The following is a 17,018-nucleotide window of genomic DNA, read 5'->3' on the forward strand; positions in this document are numbered from 1 at the left end:
TTCTTCCTCCGTATAGAAGCTTTTAAAAAACATGCATGTGTTTCTATTCGAAACGTAAAATATTTCGACATTTTCTAGCAATTTAATGTGTTTTACCCAAAACCCTATCATGCATCTATATTTTACGATCTGAAATTCCAAAATCATAATTTTCCTTCAATGATTTGCATATGAAATCTTCGTGCATCTATTTTGTGCAGGATCATATCTTTACGTGTGTTTTACTTATCAAGAAACAACATAAACGTCAGACTCTTTAAATTTACAAATTTATCTTGTTCATCATGTGTCCAAGTATGGAGCCAAAGTGTGACCACTGTGCAACTTCACAAGCAGTGATTTACTGCAAATCCGATTTGGCTAAACTATGCCAAAACTGCGACTTCCACGTACACTCTGCGAATCCTCTATCTCATAGACACTCACGCTCTTTGATCTGCCAGAAATGCTTCTCACAGCCAGCCGTAATCCGCTGTCTCGGTGAGAAGGTTTCATATTGCCAAAGATGTCATTGGCACGCAAGCAACTGCTCGGATTTAGGACACAGAGTTCAGAGGTTGAACCCTTTCTCTGGTTGTCCTTCTCCAACAGATTTTGTCAAAATGTGGTCTTCAATTCTTGAACCTTCTGTCTCTAGTTTGGTTAGTCCGTTTGTTGGTTCTTTGCCCTTGAATGATCCCAATAATACCATGTTTGGAATGGCGAAAATCAACGAATTAGACGGTTTGATCGGTTCCCCTTATTCCATGGTGCCACACAGCTTCAATGTCACTCAGAATTTCAGTGATCAATTGTCTTTCTTTTCCGTGGAATCTAAGGTAATATATAGAGGAATTAAAAGTGTTGCTTAAGTTCTTGATGAACAATATGGTTCTTATTTGTGTGTGTATTTCCAGGGATATCCTGATTTGGTTCTTAAACTTGAAGAAGGCGAAGAAGATTTATGTGAAGGGCTTAACTTTGACAATGCGCCGTTAAACTTTGACGTTGGAGATGATATTATCGGATGTTCTTTAGAAGAACCCATAGAACCGGACCATACAGTACCAAATTGCCTACTGATCGACAAGAATAACACATCCGTTACCGCCTCAAACTTTACTATAGACAACACATCCGTTACCGCCTCAAACTTTACTATAGACCAGGTTTCTAGTACCTGAAGAAATTTTCTAATGAAAATTGTGTTATTTTGTTTTCAGGCATCGTCACCAGGACAACAAATGAACATCAACACTGGACTTCCGCTTCCTCTATCACCTGTCTTGTTCGGACAAATCCATCCATCGCTTAACATCTCCAACGTCACAGGTGAAAGCAATGCAGCTGATTACCAGGATTGTGGGATGCCTCCAGGGTTTATAACGAGTGAAGCACCATGGGAATCGAATCTTGAAGTTAGTTGTCCACAAGCAAGAACCCAAGCTAAGTTGAGATACATGGAGAAGAAATTAAAGCGCTCGTAAGTTTATTACTAATCATTACAAAACATAGTTTATATTAACTTGGATCAAGTTTAATATTGTGTTTTTTTTTTTTTGAATTATAGTTTTGGGAAACAGATTCGATATGCATCGCGCAAAGCAAGAGCTGACACGAGGAAAAGAGTGAAAGGAAGATTTGTGAAAGCTGGTGACAATTATGATTATGACCCATCATCACCGACGACAAACAATTGAAATTTACAAAAATAATGTACAGTCTTCTTTCCCAAACCGACACAAATCATGCTTCATGATGATGATAAGGTTGGTAAAAACAGTTTCTTGTCGGAAAAGTAATGTAATGGTTTGTCTTATTTGTGTATAGTTTGTATGGATCGAATAAATCAACATGCTGAGGCATGGGAACGTTGGAGAAAACAAAGATGGTGGAAGCCAAAATGGTGAAAATATCGTAATTTTGCGCCTTTATATTTATCTTTGTTTTTGATATTTTATAAGTTGGGTTTTTTCCTTTTATACAAATAAATTTCTTAGCTGTTTTTGATAAATAAAGTAGCAGTGATTACAATCTGCTTCATTCTCTGTATAAAGGTGGTACAGAGCACGCGTTTAGCATTGCATTAAGAAGATGTTTCACTTGTGAAAAGTCTAGTTATTAATTATTATAGCTCTTAGAGCAACAACAATGGGAGAACCTTAAAGGTTCTACCAATAGTTTCTTGTAATATAAGCCCCAAAAATAAATCCAAACATAAATAAAAGCCAAGGTACGTTCCTAATTTAAGGTTTTTTTGTTGCTGCAAGAGGTGCTACGTGGCATCATTTTATTGGCAAGAATTGTGAGATAAACAAAAACAATTGTTCTTTCGCGTTTCAGTTCTCTCTCTTCTCGACCCTCTCTCTCTTCTTTTTGTTTTCTCCGACGGCGAAACTCACCAAATCTTCAATTCCGGCGATTTTGATTATCAAATCGGAAGTAAATGGCGAAGCCTTTGTACACAGTAAGCCGTGATACTCATTTCCACCGTCGGCGTGGTCACCAACAGTAGTTCGTTGACCTAATCAATAGGTTCTGAAAATTAAATCGGAGAGAAAGGCGATTCTAGTGGCTCCAAACGCTTCCTCACGGTACGAATCTCTCTGTATATTTTTTATTGTATGATTTGATTAGGGTTATTTAGATGTTAACAAAATTAGGGTTTGTGATATGAGATTTGTTTTGCTAGAAATTAGGGTTTTTGATTGGTAAACGCAATTTTGGGTTTTTGAATAGATAATGAGTCTCTTAATCTGTTAATTTGGGTTATTGAATACATAATCTGAGATTAAAGTTTTGTATTTGATCTTGATTCGTGTAAAAAAATCTGCTGATCCACCAAAGTTAGTGATTTGTGCCTTTTCTTTGATTTATGACCTTTGACTGTGTGGTTTCTGTTGCAGGAATTGAAGTTTGTGTTTCCTAACTCTCAGAGAATAAATCGTGGTGGTCAGGTATGTGTGTTGTTCTGGCTTCTGTACTATAATCCATTTCGAAGTAATTTAAAACTTGATTTCAAACTCTATTAAACATTGTCTTTGTGTTTGTGTTTGTGTTTCCTAATGTAATTTAAAAAGTAGTTGAGTCTGTCCAACAATGCAGAATCTAGATTTAAAACTTGACTAATATAAACCATCATTTGATAAATGAATCAAGAATCTAGAGTTCAGTTTTTAAATGAATGCATTGTGATAAATGATTATGACTTGTTGTAGGTTAAAGTCTGAGGAGTCTAAATCATAGTTATTAGTATGTCATTGATTGCTTCTCTTTGATTGCATCTCTTCGATTGATTGCTCTCTGTGATTAGATTAGGTTAGATATGATCATTATCATAGTTATGATCTCTGTTAAAATAGGTTAAAGTCTCTGTTATCTTGCATGGTTGAGAGTAGGTTAAAGTGTATGTCATTCATTGCTTAAAGTTAACAGCTAACCATCACTTCAACTTAAGACTGAAGCTTTTTTAATAGCTTCAACTCTAGTTAATTCAAACCTAACCATATTCACTCCTCTTTAACATCCGCAACTCTATTAAACATTGAACCATAATCCTCTTTTCTTCATTGTCTTCTTAAAGCAAAAACCACAGCTCTTATCTTCTCCTTTTAACACAAACCAGAAACATTTTGATATGGATTCAAGGAATCCATATACCAATCCTTCAAGCTTTTTAAACCTCTTAAGTTCTCAACAAGATAACCCCATGCCTCCACCAAATCAGTATGCTGGTTTTTCATTTAGTGCACCTTGGATTGACCCAAATCAAGCTCCAACGCCTGCTGAAGAGCCTGTTGCAGACCGCAAATCAAGACGTAAATGGTCACCAACAGAAGATGTGATTCTCATTAGTGCCTGGCTCAACACCTCCAAGGATGCTGTTGTCTCCAATGAGCAAAAAGCCACAGCTTTCTGGCAACGCATTGCAGACTACTTTGCAGCAAGTCCCAAGCTGAGAGGTCTGCAAAAGAGAGCTCCATTATGCTGTAAACAAAGGTGGGCAAAGATAAATGAGGGAGTCTGTAAGTTTGTAGGAAGCTATGAGGCTGCAACCAAACAGCAGACCAGTGGCCAGAATGAGAATGATGTGGTGAACTTGGCTCACCAGATCTTCTACAATGATCACAAGGCGAAGTTCACACTTGAGCATGCTTGGAGGGAGCTTCGCCATGATCAGAAGTGGTGCGGATCATCAACAAGTAAAGACAGTGGGTCAGCAAAGAGGAAGAGGTTTGAGGACGGCTCTGCACAGGCCTCATGCTCTATGCCAGTCAACATTGACGAGGAAGAGCCTCGTCCCACTGGTGTTAAGGCAGCCAAAGCCACAGCCAAAGCCAAAGCCAAGACAACAAGTCAAATTGGAGATGAAGACAAGACTCTGAAGGAGTTACATTGTATCTGGGAGATTAAGGAGAAAGATTTAGTTTTCAAAGAGAAGCTAATCAATGTTAAGGAGAAGCTTAGTAGGACTAAACTGCTAGACACTTTGATGCTAAAAACAGAGCCTCTAACTAACATAGAGATGACTCTTAAGAACAAGCTCATAATGGATTTGTTGTCCTAAGCTTAAGTTTGTTTTTATGTTCTATTTAAGCGAAGTATGTTTTAATTATCTGTTTTAAGTTTAACTATGTCTTTAGTTTATGTTTGAAGTATGTCTGAATGTGTTTTGCTATTAATGAAATGATTTCTGTTTAAGCTAAGTATGCTTGTCTTCAACTGAAACTAAACTAACTTGAATGTTAGATGTGTTTGGTCTGATGACTTCTCTTATTAACAATTATGCAGGTGAGCCGAGTAAGAGACACATGTGACACCAATGCTTTTGTGATTTAGTGCCGACTTCACTTGTAATAGACAATAGTGAGACAGAGTTGTTTTGTGTTTTTGTGTCGACATCTCTTCTACACATGACACTAGTATTTTGTATTTTTGTGCCGACAATATTCAGACTTGTAATTTAGTTTGTTTGATACTTTTATTTTCAAATTATGTTTCTTTAGTTTCTCTTCATATTTAAACCGAACACTCCTCTTCTTCTTTCCCAAAACAATCTTATTCTTCTTCTTCTTCTTCTCCAAAACAACATATCTCTTTTCTCCAAAACACTATTTCTCTATAAAACAATCGTTTGGGGAAAACAATCTTAATCTTCTCCTTCTTCAAAACACCATCACCAATTCTTATTCTTCTTCTTCTTCTTCTACAAAACACTATCTTTTTTACTACGATTCTTTTTTAGAAAAATGGGATCTTCTTCAAATTATAATCTCAACGAAATGTTGAACGATAAATTTGATCAATATATCGACGAAACATTAGAGAATTATGGTGATCGTCAACAACAACAAGTCAAGAAAAAAAAAAAACGAGCATATATTGAAAGAGAGCGTGAACAAGGTCACATCCAGTTATGGAACGACTATTTCTCTGAAGATGCAACATTCCCTCCGCATATATTTCGACGCCGTTTCAGAATGAACAAGCACTTGTTCATGCGTATTGTTGATCGACTCTCCAATGAAGTTCCATTCTTTGAACAAAAAAGAGATGCTACCGGAAGGCTCGGTTTCTCGGCACTACAGAAGGCTACAGCAGCAATTCGTATGTTGGCATATGGTCATGCGGCTGATGCGGTTGACGAATATCTACGAATTGGTGAAAGTACTTCGATGTCATGTTTACACCATTTTGTTGATGGAATCATCTATTTGTTCGGAGATGAGTACTTAAGAAGACCCACACGAGAAGATCTTATACGACTACTCCATATTGGAGCGGGACGTGGATTTCCCGGGATGATAGGAAGCATAGATTGTATGCATTGGGAGTGGAAGAATTGCCCCACAGCTTGGAAAGGGCAATATACACGTGGATCCGGCAAACCAACAATCGTTTTAGAGGCTGTTGCTTCCCAAGATCTTTGGATATGGCACGCGTTTTTTGGACCTCCAGGTACCTTAAACGATATAAATATTCTTGATCGATCACCAGTTTTTGATGATATATTACAAGGTAAAGCTCCGAAAGTGAAATACGTAGTCAACGGGAACGACTATCATTTGGCTTACTATCTCACAGATGGCATTTATCCTAAATGGGCTACATTTATCCAATCTATTTCTATTCCACAAGGTCAAAAAGCTTCTTTATTTGCTACAAATCAAGAGGCTTGCCGCAAAGATGTTGAACGTGCTTTTGGAGTTTTGCAAGCTCGATTTGCCATTGTAAAAAATCCGGCTCTTATTTGGGATAAGGTAAAAATAGCAAAGATTATGCGAGCATGTATAATTCTTCATAATATGATAGTAGAGGATGAACGAGATGGGTACACTCAGTTTGATGTCACCGAATTCCAACACCCGGAATCAACCACATCTTCACAAGTGGATTTCACATACTCTACAGAAATGCCTTCAAATCTGGGTAATATGATGGCCACTCGATCCGAAATACGAGATCGGACTAAACATGAACAACTGAAAGCTGATTTGGTTGAGCATATTTGGCGACAATTTGGCATAAACTAAGCTAACGACTACTCGTTATTCCGTTTTTTTTTTTGTATTTTTTTTTTTTTGCTTTTATGCTTTCTATGTTTAAAATTCTTAGGAATTTGTAATATTTATTAAGTTTTATCATATAAAAATGTTTATAATTTTTCATTTTAAAAAAAATATATTTTTTTTAAGAAACCTAGTTAAGGACTCACCATTGGACAAAGAAAATTTTAAGGATTCATCAAAATTTCTTAACTTAAAAATTGTTGTAAAGTAAGATTAAAATATGTTTAAGGATCCTTTTAAGGACTCATTCATTAGGGTTGCTCTTATCTACCTAATTAAGGAAAATGATAAGTCCAAAGAAGTAGTGAGAAACACAACAACAACAAAAAGAAACCAAATTGATGTCAGAAATAGAAACCCAAATAAATGTATAATAAAATTCCAAACAGACAGTCTATAATTCTATATGCCGCTCTAATTTAATCCGGCTTCAGCATTGAGTTTGGTGATTTTATTTTATTTTATTTTATTTACAGCAATTTTTTGATGGATTTTGTTTTATTCTTTTACAGGAAATTTCTTTTATGGATTTTAGTTGTGGTTACAATCACTGCATAATAGAAAAATTCAAAAAGATTCGAGGAATATACTCCACTCAATTACAAAGGATCCTTCTTTCTTTCCTTTCTATTGCAGATATTTTTTGCTATTTTAGTCAATACCCATTTTTTAAAATTCTAAGCTTCATAAAATTAAATTTCCCAGATTTTTCTTAATAGAAAATTGCATAAAAACCCTAGGCATATTTATATCTTACACCAAAAAAAAACTAAAAATCAGAGAAATACAAACGGAACCTCATGATTATCTTGTTCACTTCTACTCTCCACGGTGGCTTCTCCCACCGTCGTCACCGACGGTAAAACAACGTGGAAGTCATGATCTCCGACGAGGCACCGGCGCGTGAGTTTCTGACAAGAAGTGCATAGCACGCGCCTTACGTGTCTCCAAGCTAGAAAATTCGCTCCATGAACCCACCGGTCACATTTTCTACAGAGAAACGCCGAGTCAGCCTCACAGAACACGGAGGCATCGCCGCCACAAAGCTCACACCTAACCGGAACACTCGGTCTCGTGCAAAGACTCCGGCAACCATCACCGTGGCTTCTTCTGCTCTCTTCTTCATTAAAGATCAAGCCTCTACACATTTTTCTAAATCTTTCTCTCTCTCTTCTTCTTGTGAGTGATATTGAGGAAAGAAGATTTGTTATAGGAAAAACGTTATACATTTATATAGGAATCTTGTTTCTTTAAAACTAAATGGAGATTTTTATTTTTTGTCATAAAATAATGATGTGTGTTGTTTTGTTGTTGTACACGTGGATGAATCATGCCCTGTTATTTTGACGTAAATGCCCTTATGATGGCAAAATCGTTAATTTCAAAATTAAAAACGTTTCTCCTCCAAGCGATCTCTTGTCCTCATATTGGACGCACAACTTTCAAGTTTTCGAAACAAACTCCTAGTACTAGTACGACTTCTTTTGGTTTATATCACCCACCACATCAAATATGAATCATTATTGACTGTTGTGGTTTTATTTTTTTGGGGGATGATATGATGTTAAATTGTTAATTGTATTCTATTGTAATGTGATTACGATGTACGATAAAAAACCAAACTATTAAGAGTTTAAGATTCAAACAGATGCACCTAAAGGTACAAAAGTTAACTAATACAATCGATTTCCCATAAACATATATGAAAGATTGCGAGTTTAGTTATATGATAGTAAATTTACATGATAGTTAAGTTTCTAGAATTAAACCAAAAATGATTTTAGAAATAATAAAATGGTACATAATTACATATTATCTCATATGTTTCTTATGTGAGATACATACGAACAACGTCCGACATCGGAAAATTATTAGAATAATAACAGTCTAATATATAATAAATCAATTTCTATTTCAATTATTATGAGATTTTTTGGGAAGAAACCTAAAAATAATCGGTGCGTATATTGTGTGTTTATGTTGCGCAGGATCTTTACGTGTGTTTTACTTATCAAAAAACAACATAAACGTCAGATTCTTTTCTATATATACACTTTTCTTTAAATTTACAAATTTATCTTGTTCATTATGTTTTCAAGTATGGAGCCAAAGTGTAACTACTGTGCAACTTCACAAACAGTGATTTACTGCAAATCCGATTTGGCTAAACTATGCCAAAACTGCGACTTCCACGTATACTATGCGAATCCTCTATCTCACAGGTACACATGCTCTTTGATCTGCCAGAAATGCTTTTCACAACCAGCCGCAATCCGCTGCATCATGCGTATTTAGTTATTGGTCTAAAACGGACAATATATATCATACTAATGAGAAAACTAGATTGATTTTGGAAAGACCAACAATATTTAAGATTTTGTTCTATTGAATTTTGTGACAATTTTGTAAACAAAAAAAATTAAGGATTGTTTAGAAATAAAAGATACTACAAGTGATTAGTGGAGGATATATAGGGGGTACGCATAAATAACGGCTAAAATTTAGGGTGATATCAAATATCGTTTTTATTGGTCGTCTTTGGGACATTGTGTGGTGGTTAATCAGTCAACTCTTAATTAATTATATAAGCTTACTAGCAGAAGAATCAAAGAGGACTTCTTGTATGGTTCACATTTAAAGATTTAAATTTGGGTTGATTTATCAGTCATTTATTTGTTTTTTATTAGTGAAAGCTACCCCATTAATTAAGTTAATTTAAAAGGTTTGATAATTAGAAATGCTATATACATTGCGTGTGATTGCTTACTAGTACGAATATAAGTAACCGAGAAGCATTTTAACATCACAATAATATTCGAATTATTAGTTAACATCACATTATTCGTAAACAGTGTTTGTAATATATTCGCCAGATCCTCTTACTAAATTAATTTATTAATCTGTTTTGAAATCAACTTAATATTTAAGATAATTACATACTACAATTCTTAAAACATATGATAATACCTAATCCAATAGGACGAAATGAAATAATTATTTGAAGCCTATTCGTTTGAATACTTAAGTTTCTTACTTTCTTTTGGCAAAGTAGACAGTTAAACCCATATTTATGTTAGTAAAATATATTCTTGAATCCCTTTAACCAAAAGTATAAGATTAGATCGTTTAAAATATAAGCAACACATCATATATGTCGCCATCGTTTACACATGTAATGATCGGAGTCATACATTTCGTTAACTCAAATTCTATAAACTTGTACAAAAATTGCGTGAACATAATGATAATTATAATGTATATATAATATTCACAAATATCGCGAATGATATTAATTAATGTTATTTAGATTCTTCCACTGCATATGTTTAATATTGAAGATTAATCGGACCAAATAAAAACTTTGGCATCATTATGTAATGTAATTTGAGTAGGCATTTTTCATGCTGGTTCAATTCTGAATCAAAGAGACGTTTCAAAGATTTTTTAAGTGGTAAAGGGCTCACGGCTGTGAGTTCCCCCTCCTGGGTTCGATTCGGGTTGGCCACCTAGCCGCTCCCTTAACGATGGGATAAAGCGTACCCGGATGCAAGGCCTCGTAGATTAGTCTTTGGGCCTAGAAAACCTTTGGGATGACCACGGTTATAAAAAAAAAATAAAAATAAAGAAATATCAAAAGCTCCAGAAAAGAAAGACTTTTATAAAAAAAAGCACAAGAGAGTATTAATACATAAGAATATATTAGACTCTTTCATGTCTATCTTTTATTAAAGAAAATTATATCTCATATCTAAGATCACGCTACCAAATTAAACAAAAGATCTTATATTTATATATATAAAAAAAAAATTTAGGCAAAAGATACGATATTCATCTACAAAATTTAAAATAACGTGATAAAAAATACGAAGAGTTATTAGACGGACTGAAACAATAATGTGACGAAGAACATTATTATATTTGATACGTTATGGGGAAAAAAAAGAAGAGATGTTGTTGTCCACAAGTTGATTCAGTGTTGATGCGTAAGTCCACTTGTGTGGATCATATTGATTCAAAATCCAAAAGCTTTTATATTTTCTAATTTTGTCCTCAGATTTTTCTGTCTGTTCTTTATTGTTGCCTGTTGGTACGATCGAGACCTTAGCCGTCCAATCTTCCAAAAAGTATGTGACCATTATTTTTTTTGCCAATTTATTATTCAGATTTTATTTTTTAAAATATAGTATGTCGGACATATTATCACATTTACGCATGTATAGGCGTAACTAGTCATGGGCGTTCGGTTTAGTCGGGTTATTCGAGTCGGGTTATTCGGTTTGGGGAAAATTCGGTTTTTAAAAAATTCCACCGAATTGGTTTCAATTTCGGTTTACTTGTTAAAAAAAAGACATTTGCAGTTGCACTATTACAAATCCAATTAAAAAAACCATTACAAATTAGATAAAAAGCCCAATATACATTTAACAAAAACCCAACATACAGTTTATAGCCCAACCCAATAAAATATTAGGGTTTTGACAAAAATAAGTGTGGCTGCATGATCGACTGTGCGCGGCGGTCTCAGCGACGGTAAGCTCCGACTGTCTTATTCTAGCTTTAATCGAGGTTGTGTTGAACGAGGATGAGTCTGTCTCTCGCAATATCACTGAAACAAGAAAGAAAACAACTAAAATCAGTCGAAATAATCACGAAGTCTCGGATCTAGAAATCGAAAAAACGAGACTTACGAAAACAATCAACTAACACCAATACTTAGATCCGAAAACGAACCTTATGTCAGTAAGTTCATCGACGGCGGATTGGTTGAGGGAAATTCTTGGTAGTAGTTATCGTTGTTGAGTGCCTATCAAAACTTATGATTTAGAAGAAACAAAGAGAAGATGAGGAGAAAGACGAAAACGAAGAAGATCAAGATGCAGAAGAGTATATAGAAAAGAAGGAAGGAGAAGAAGAAAGAAGAACAAGATCGTAAAAGGAGAGAGGAGAGTGGAAGGAGGCTCGCCAAAGAGATTAGATAGTATTGATGAAATGAATTAGGTTAGGGTTTTTAGTTTTTATATCTTGTTCCCCTAAACCAAATAAACCGATCGGTAACCGATTACCGAACCGAGTAACCCGAATTCCGAAATCCCAAAATAATCTTACTGATCGGTTTACTTCCCTTCTAAAATTTGGTGCCGCAAACCGAATATCTCGGTTTGATCGGTTCGGTTTGATCGGAACTGACCGAACGCCCAGGCCTACGCGTAACTATAACCCTGGCTAGCTTATAAAATATTTTGATCGAAGTTGAAGAAACTTACTTGGACGGTGATATCATGAATATGATGTCTTATGAGTTATGTCTAAAGCAATTTGTTGGAGTCTAGACCATTTGTGTTCGTAAAACTGTTTTCCAAGAAAATGGAAAACCATAAGCCATATTATAGCATGTAATGTAACAAACTGTTTATCATAAAAGTATAGAGTTTGAGTATGTTGTTAAATGTTATAAGTCCCTTGTAATAACTTATTTGACATTAACAAAAATCTTATGTTTTTCACTCTATTCCAACTTCTCCAAACATATATGTTCATAAGCGATTTAAACCACTGAATTACTTCTATCGATTAGATAAAGCTTAGAGCAAAAGATGCAACAAGTGTATGACGTTAATGGCTTAATACCTATGCACCCACCCTACCTAAACTGTTGTTAGAACACTAGTTTTTATTTTTTTCTTGGTTATGTTTTTTACTCAAACTTACCTTTAATTTGAAAGTTTTAATTCTTGGATAGTTTCGCTTTAAGGGTATTCCATCCGAATAAATCGATCTGATTCAAACCGAAATACTCAATCAGAAAACGTTCTAGTAGTTTCATTTTTTTCTATATCCAAGGAACCGAATCTAGATCGTACCAGTAAAAAATCGATTTAGAACCGAAGTTTCTTTGTAAGTTAAGAATATATTTGACTAAAACCAAGTTTCTTACCAAACCATCCATTTTAGTTTACATGTTTATTTTGAAACCATTATTCATAAACCGAAGATCTAGAAAACCGAACCGGATTGGAAAAGCTCAACAGCCTCAACTTAAAGAACGAATCTCGGTGCAGTCGGTCAAGTTAGTTGGGCTTTTCAAAGGTAATTAATAAATCCAGGCTTAATTAATTAGTCTCAGTAGGTCCAAATAAATAAATAACGTAACATAAAAAAACTCAATTACTGGAGCCCATATTTTAAGCCCATTAACAAAAAAAAACCCACCAAAACCGACCTTTTGAATAAACTTACCAGTCCGACGCAGCCAGCTCGGCCGGTGTCTGACGACTGACACTTTTCCACTAAAAGAATCTCCCGAGAAACCTAACCGTTGACTCAGCCGAGAAACTAAGGCCAACAAAAAATGAACCACACGAGTCGTAAGAGACGACCCGATCTTTCTCTCTCCAGAACCGATTATCTCTCCTCTGAAATGTTAGCTCCGACGAAATCTCCGGCGCTAAATCGAATTCGAATCCGAAACCTCTTCTTGCTTCTACTCTTCGTTTACGTCGTCATCCTCCTCCTCTTCTCCTTCAGTCCTCTCCGCCGCGCGCAGTTTCCTTCACTCGCACGATCATTAGCTATATCTCCCACGCGCCGCCGTCACTTACTCTTCTCCATAGCTTCCTCACACGATTCTTGGCTCCGTCGTAGCTCCTATGTTTGTCTCTGGTACTCTCCTAAATCTACTCGAGCTTTTGTATTCCTCGATCGAGGTGGATTTGAGTCTGATCTCAGAAACTGGGTTTCATCAGGTAAACAAAGTTTGAGCTCATCAGAAACATGAATTGTTTCAAAATTTAGATTTCTTAGAATCGAAAAGTAGTGTCATTAGTTTAGCTCGAAGAATGAAGCTGTAGATTAATTAGTGTTTGTTGTTTGAGTAGGACTACTGAAAATAATGATTGCTAGTTAGCTTAGGCATGACTTAACCATCTTCGAAGTTAGACGTTAGATGAAACTGAAAGTTGGAAATTGGAATCTTAAATATGTAATTATAGAAAGAGAAAATTTACTAGATTGATCCGAATTATGAGTTTAATTATTAAAGTGTCTTATAAAATTTAGAGGTTAAATGAGTTTTTTTTTTTTTTTTGACCATAATACCTTTTTTTCTCTTTCTTAGAAATTAAAAAAAAATCAAAATTACCTTTAAATAAATTATAAAAACGTGGGAAAAAATATTAGAAAAAAAAATTATTTGAAAAGTCTGTTGGATAAGTTGTGACAGATTTAATTTATATGACAGACTTATTTGTTTACGATAGATTTTTTGTGACAGATTTTTTTTTTTCACAGACCTACTTGAAATAGGTTACGACAGATATTTAATTTATAACAGATTTTTTCTCCACGACAGACTTATTTTATGATAACACCACAAAATTTTGTAATTTTGACAGATTTATGAAAATATATGACAGATTTATTGTTTCAGTGGCGTCAGATTTATATTTTTTTGAAAAAAATCTGCCATAATGTAACATATTTGTTAATGAAAAAATAATTACTAGTTTGACTTATTAGTAATAACAGATTTATTTTATGTTATGATAATTTTTTTTTTTGAACAAAAATCTGGAATGTGATACTAGATTTGTTATTTAAAAATATAAATTAGTACAATGACATATACTCGCAACCGAAATGTTTTATGTTATGACAGATTTTTTTAATATCACGACGGATTTCAGATAGGTTATAAAAAATCTGTCGTATTATGACAGTTTTATTGATGAAGATAGAATTTTAATCTGGATAGTAAGGTAATGACAGACATATTCTTACCGTGACAAACTTATTTATATTAAATGGCACATGTGTGGCTGTCTCCTTGTTAATATATGACTAAATTTTTTTTTGTTTGTTTTAGATATATATACCTATTTTTTTCAATTTCTATTTTTGTTTTCGTTTTGCATTTTTATTTCGTTTTATATATTTTTTTAATTTTTTTTTTGTTTTTTTTTTCTATTTTTTGTTGTATATAATTATAAAAAAATTTTAATTTTAATTTTTTCGTTTTCTATTTTTTAAAATTTTTTATTTTTCGTTTTCTATTTTGTTCTAGTTTTCTATTTAATTTAATTATTATATGTTAATTTGTTTATTTTAATAGAATTGAAAATAAGATGGGTATTTGGTCTTTTAACACAAAATTATGTTATTCTAGTAAACCACAATATTTGAGTGTTAATCTAGTTATTTTTTCCGAGATTTGTGTCAAACTAGGTAAATTTCGAAAATAATATATATTTTTTTCATTTCGGGTCATCACCGTACAAATCGTGTGATTGTAAGAGTTTGAACTCAGTCATACCTTTTACTTCTTCTTCGGCCCTCTTGTGGCCGCAAATACCAACTTCTCTTTCATCTCCGTTACAAACTCTAAACATTTCTTCTAGAAACTGAATTTATCAATAGACTTTCGTATATGGTAACCAAAACTGTAAACTACATATATTTTATAAAAACTTATCTCCATTCAATATCCAAATCCCTTCCAACCTCACACAAAAATCGAAAACAATGTACTCTTCATCGCCCGTATCGACATGCTTCTTTTTGATCCCTATCTTGGCCATGGTGGCCACACAACTGGTCTTTATGCGCACCGTTTCGTCTTTGAACATGACCAATGCCTATTTGAACCACAAATGCTTAGCCAAACAAGGAAGATACAAGCCGGGAAGTTGGTATGAGAAACAACTCCAAACTATCATAGTCTCTATCGGAAGCGGTGATGGTTTTACCCACGGTTACGACATGATGGGCCTTGGTGATGATTCTGATTACGTCAGCGTCACCAACCAGTGCCGCGGGGACTCCTACGGGTCCAAGTGCCGCTCCTGCTTTGCCACCGCCATCGCAGGGGTAACGCGATTAGCTGTTACATATATCATATATCATTTTTTGATTAGCTGTTACATATATCATTATTACATGAATAAATTTAGGCGCACACACATGTCAGTTTTGGTTACATGTTAGCGATAAAATGTATAATAGAAAAGAGATTTTAGCGATAAAATGTATAATAGACAAGAAATTATATCTTATATGTAAATTAGTCAATGCAATGTTGATATTGATTTTGGCGTTAATATGACAAAAATGTATATGACAGCTTCGTAGGAGATGTCCGCGGTATAAGGGGGCAATAATATGGTATGACCAATGTACTGTCGAGATTTCTTCGTTCGATCCTCAAGGAAAGTTCGATAAAGATAACGATTTCTGTATGTCCAACGCGAAGAAAATGAACGTAGATTCGTTTGGAGAGAAGTGGATGACTTTCCTCGACAATTTGGTGGGTATAGCCCTCAAAGATTATTTGTATGCCGCGGGGGATACAAGGTTCGGGACGAAGAAGTTGTACGGGATGGTGCAGTGTAGGACTGACATATATAATAATAGTTGTCGAAAGTGTGTTGGACACTTAGCCGTGAAATTTCAAGATTGCTGGCATGGTAAACAAGGAGCTAGAGTTATGGGTAGTGGTTGTAACTTTAGGTATGAGCTTTACCCTTTTGTTAGTAGTGCCAAGCCTAATTTGAAGTAATTTTTAATTCTTATGCTTTTAGATTTTTTTTCCGTAAACTTTAAATTTTATTTATATGATTTTTTATTTTGTTTGGAAAGAACAATATCATGTAGTTTAAATAATTTTTATGTTTGTTATGTCAAAAATATTTTAAATAATGTATTTTTGAACTTTACGTGTAAAATTTATTTTCTGTAAATTTCTAAAACATATTTATGAAATTTATAGATACTAATCAAGGAAATCATTTTAAAAAAGAGAGAAACATTGCATTATTATGTTTTAAAAACTATACTTAATCGTGGTAAGTTAGTTTAAAATGATTGATAATTTAATAGGATACAATAATCAGCATTAAGAAACCCATCAAAATGGTAACCATAAGAAAAAGAAGCTCACCAAAATAACATGAAAGTTCCTTAAAAAGTACAAATAAGATAAGAGATACTAGAAGGTTGAGGAATGTTCATATATTTTATATGAAAACATTTCCCACCAACTTGGATTTCGACACGACGGAGAAATATGTCTAAATGTTCACGTAATTCAATATAATCTAGTAAGTATAAACTCAGTATCTAGTAAATAATTCAACACATGTTTAAGTTGCAACTCAGCATCTCATGATCTTGCTTTAGAATTGTAAATATCAATATTTGTTTGTTGTTGTTGTTGTTTTAAGAAAATTAAAAAAAAATCTAGAAACATAGAAACGTAACACTAATAATAGACGAGAAGTGATATATATATATATATATATATAGAACCTTATAATATTTGACCAAGAAAAAAAAAACAAAGAATCTTGTAAATTGTAACTATGGAAATTAACATTTCTTTCATTATCACCGTACAAATCTTGTGATTGCAAAAGTTTGAACTCAGTCACACCTTTGAGCTTTTACTTTTTCTTCGGCTTTCTTGTCGCCGCAAATACT

General features: G+C 34.0%; 4 protein-coding genes and 1 long non-coding RNA gene across 7 annotated transcripts; 3 read left to right on the forward strand and 2 right to left on the reverse strand.

Moving 5' to 3' along the window:
- Positions 1-108: 108 nt before the first annotated feature.
- On the forward strand, positions 109-2,092 carry LOC9321542 (zinc finger protein CONSTANS-LIKE 12). 3 transcript variants are annotated; one of them, XM_021032888.1, is made up of 5 exons: positions 111-818; positions 897-1,043; positions 1,203-1,462; positions 1,550-1,695; positions 1,810-2,092. In XM_021032888.1, the coding sequence occupies exons 1-4, from the start codon at positions 285-287 to the stop codon at positions 1,677-1,679; spliced, it is 1,071 nt and encodes a 356-aa protein (XP_020888547.1). In that variant the 5' UTR covers positions 111-284; the 3' UTR covers positions 1,680-1,695; positions 1,810-2,092. The 3 variants fall into 3 exon arrangements, with proteins under 3 accessions (XP_002883322.2, XP_020888547.1, XP_020888546.1); XM_002883276.2 differs by having other exon boundaries at positions 109-818; positions 897-1,118; positions 1,550-1,862; XM_021032887.1 differs by having other exon boundaries at positions 1,550-1,862.
- Positions 2,093-7,112: 5,020 nt separating this feature from the next.
- LOC9319390 (B-box domain protein 31) lies at positions 7,113-7,787 on the reverse strand. The gene has a single exon (XM_021032367.1). The coding sequence runs from the start codon at positions 7,775-7,777 to the stop codon at positions 7,325-7,327; it is 453 nt and encodes a 150-aa protein (XP_020888026.1). The 5' UTR covers positions 7,778-7,787; the 3' UTR covers positions 7,113-7,324.
- Positions 7,788-10,906: 3,119 nt separating this feature from the next.
- Positions 10,907-11,732, reverse strand: LOC110230336. The gene is made up of 2 exons (XR_002333444.1): positions 11,280-11,732; positions 10,907-11,154 (listed from the first exon to the last, which is right to left on the reverse strand). It is a non-coding gene; the product is annotated as an uncharacterized LOC110230336 (long non-coding RNA).
- A 1,061-nt stretch (positions 11,733-12,793) lies between these two features.
- LOC9319391 lies at positions 12,794-15,025 on the forward strand. The gene is made up of 2 exons (XM_002883278.2): positions 12,794-13,291; positions 14,807-15,025. Exons 1-2 carry the CDS (start codon positions 12,898-12,900, stop codon positions 14,842-14,844), a joined length of 432 nt encoding a protein of 143 aa, XP_002883324.2. The 5' UTR covers positions 12,794-12,897; the 3' UTR covers positions 14,845-15,025.
- Positions 14,827-16,180, forward strand: LOC9319392 (putative cysteine-rich repeat secretory protein 16). Its single transcript, XM_021030461.1, has 2 exons — positions 14,827-15,410; positions 15,664-16,180. Exons 1-2 carry the CDS (start codon positions 15,066-15,068, stop codon positions 16,096-16,098), a joined length of 780 nt encoding a protein of 259 aa, XP_020886120.1. The 5' UTR covers positions 14,827-15,065; the 3' UTR covers positions 16,099-16,180.
- Positions 16,181-17,018: the final 838 nt, after the last annotated feature.

This window comes from Arabidopsis lyrata (genome assembly GCF_000004255.2).
Source record: "Arabidopsis lyrata subsp. lyrata unplaced genomic scaffold ARALYscaffold_3, whole genome shotgun sequence".
NCBI lineage: Eukaryota > Viridiplantae > Streptophyta > Magnoliopsida > Brassicales > Brassicaceae > Arabidopsis > Arabidopsis lyrata.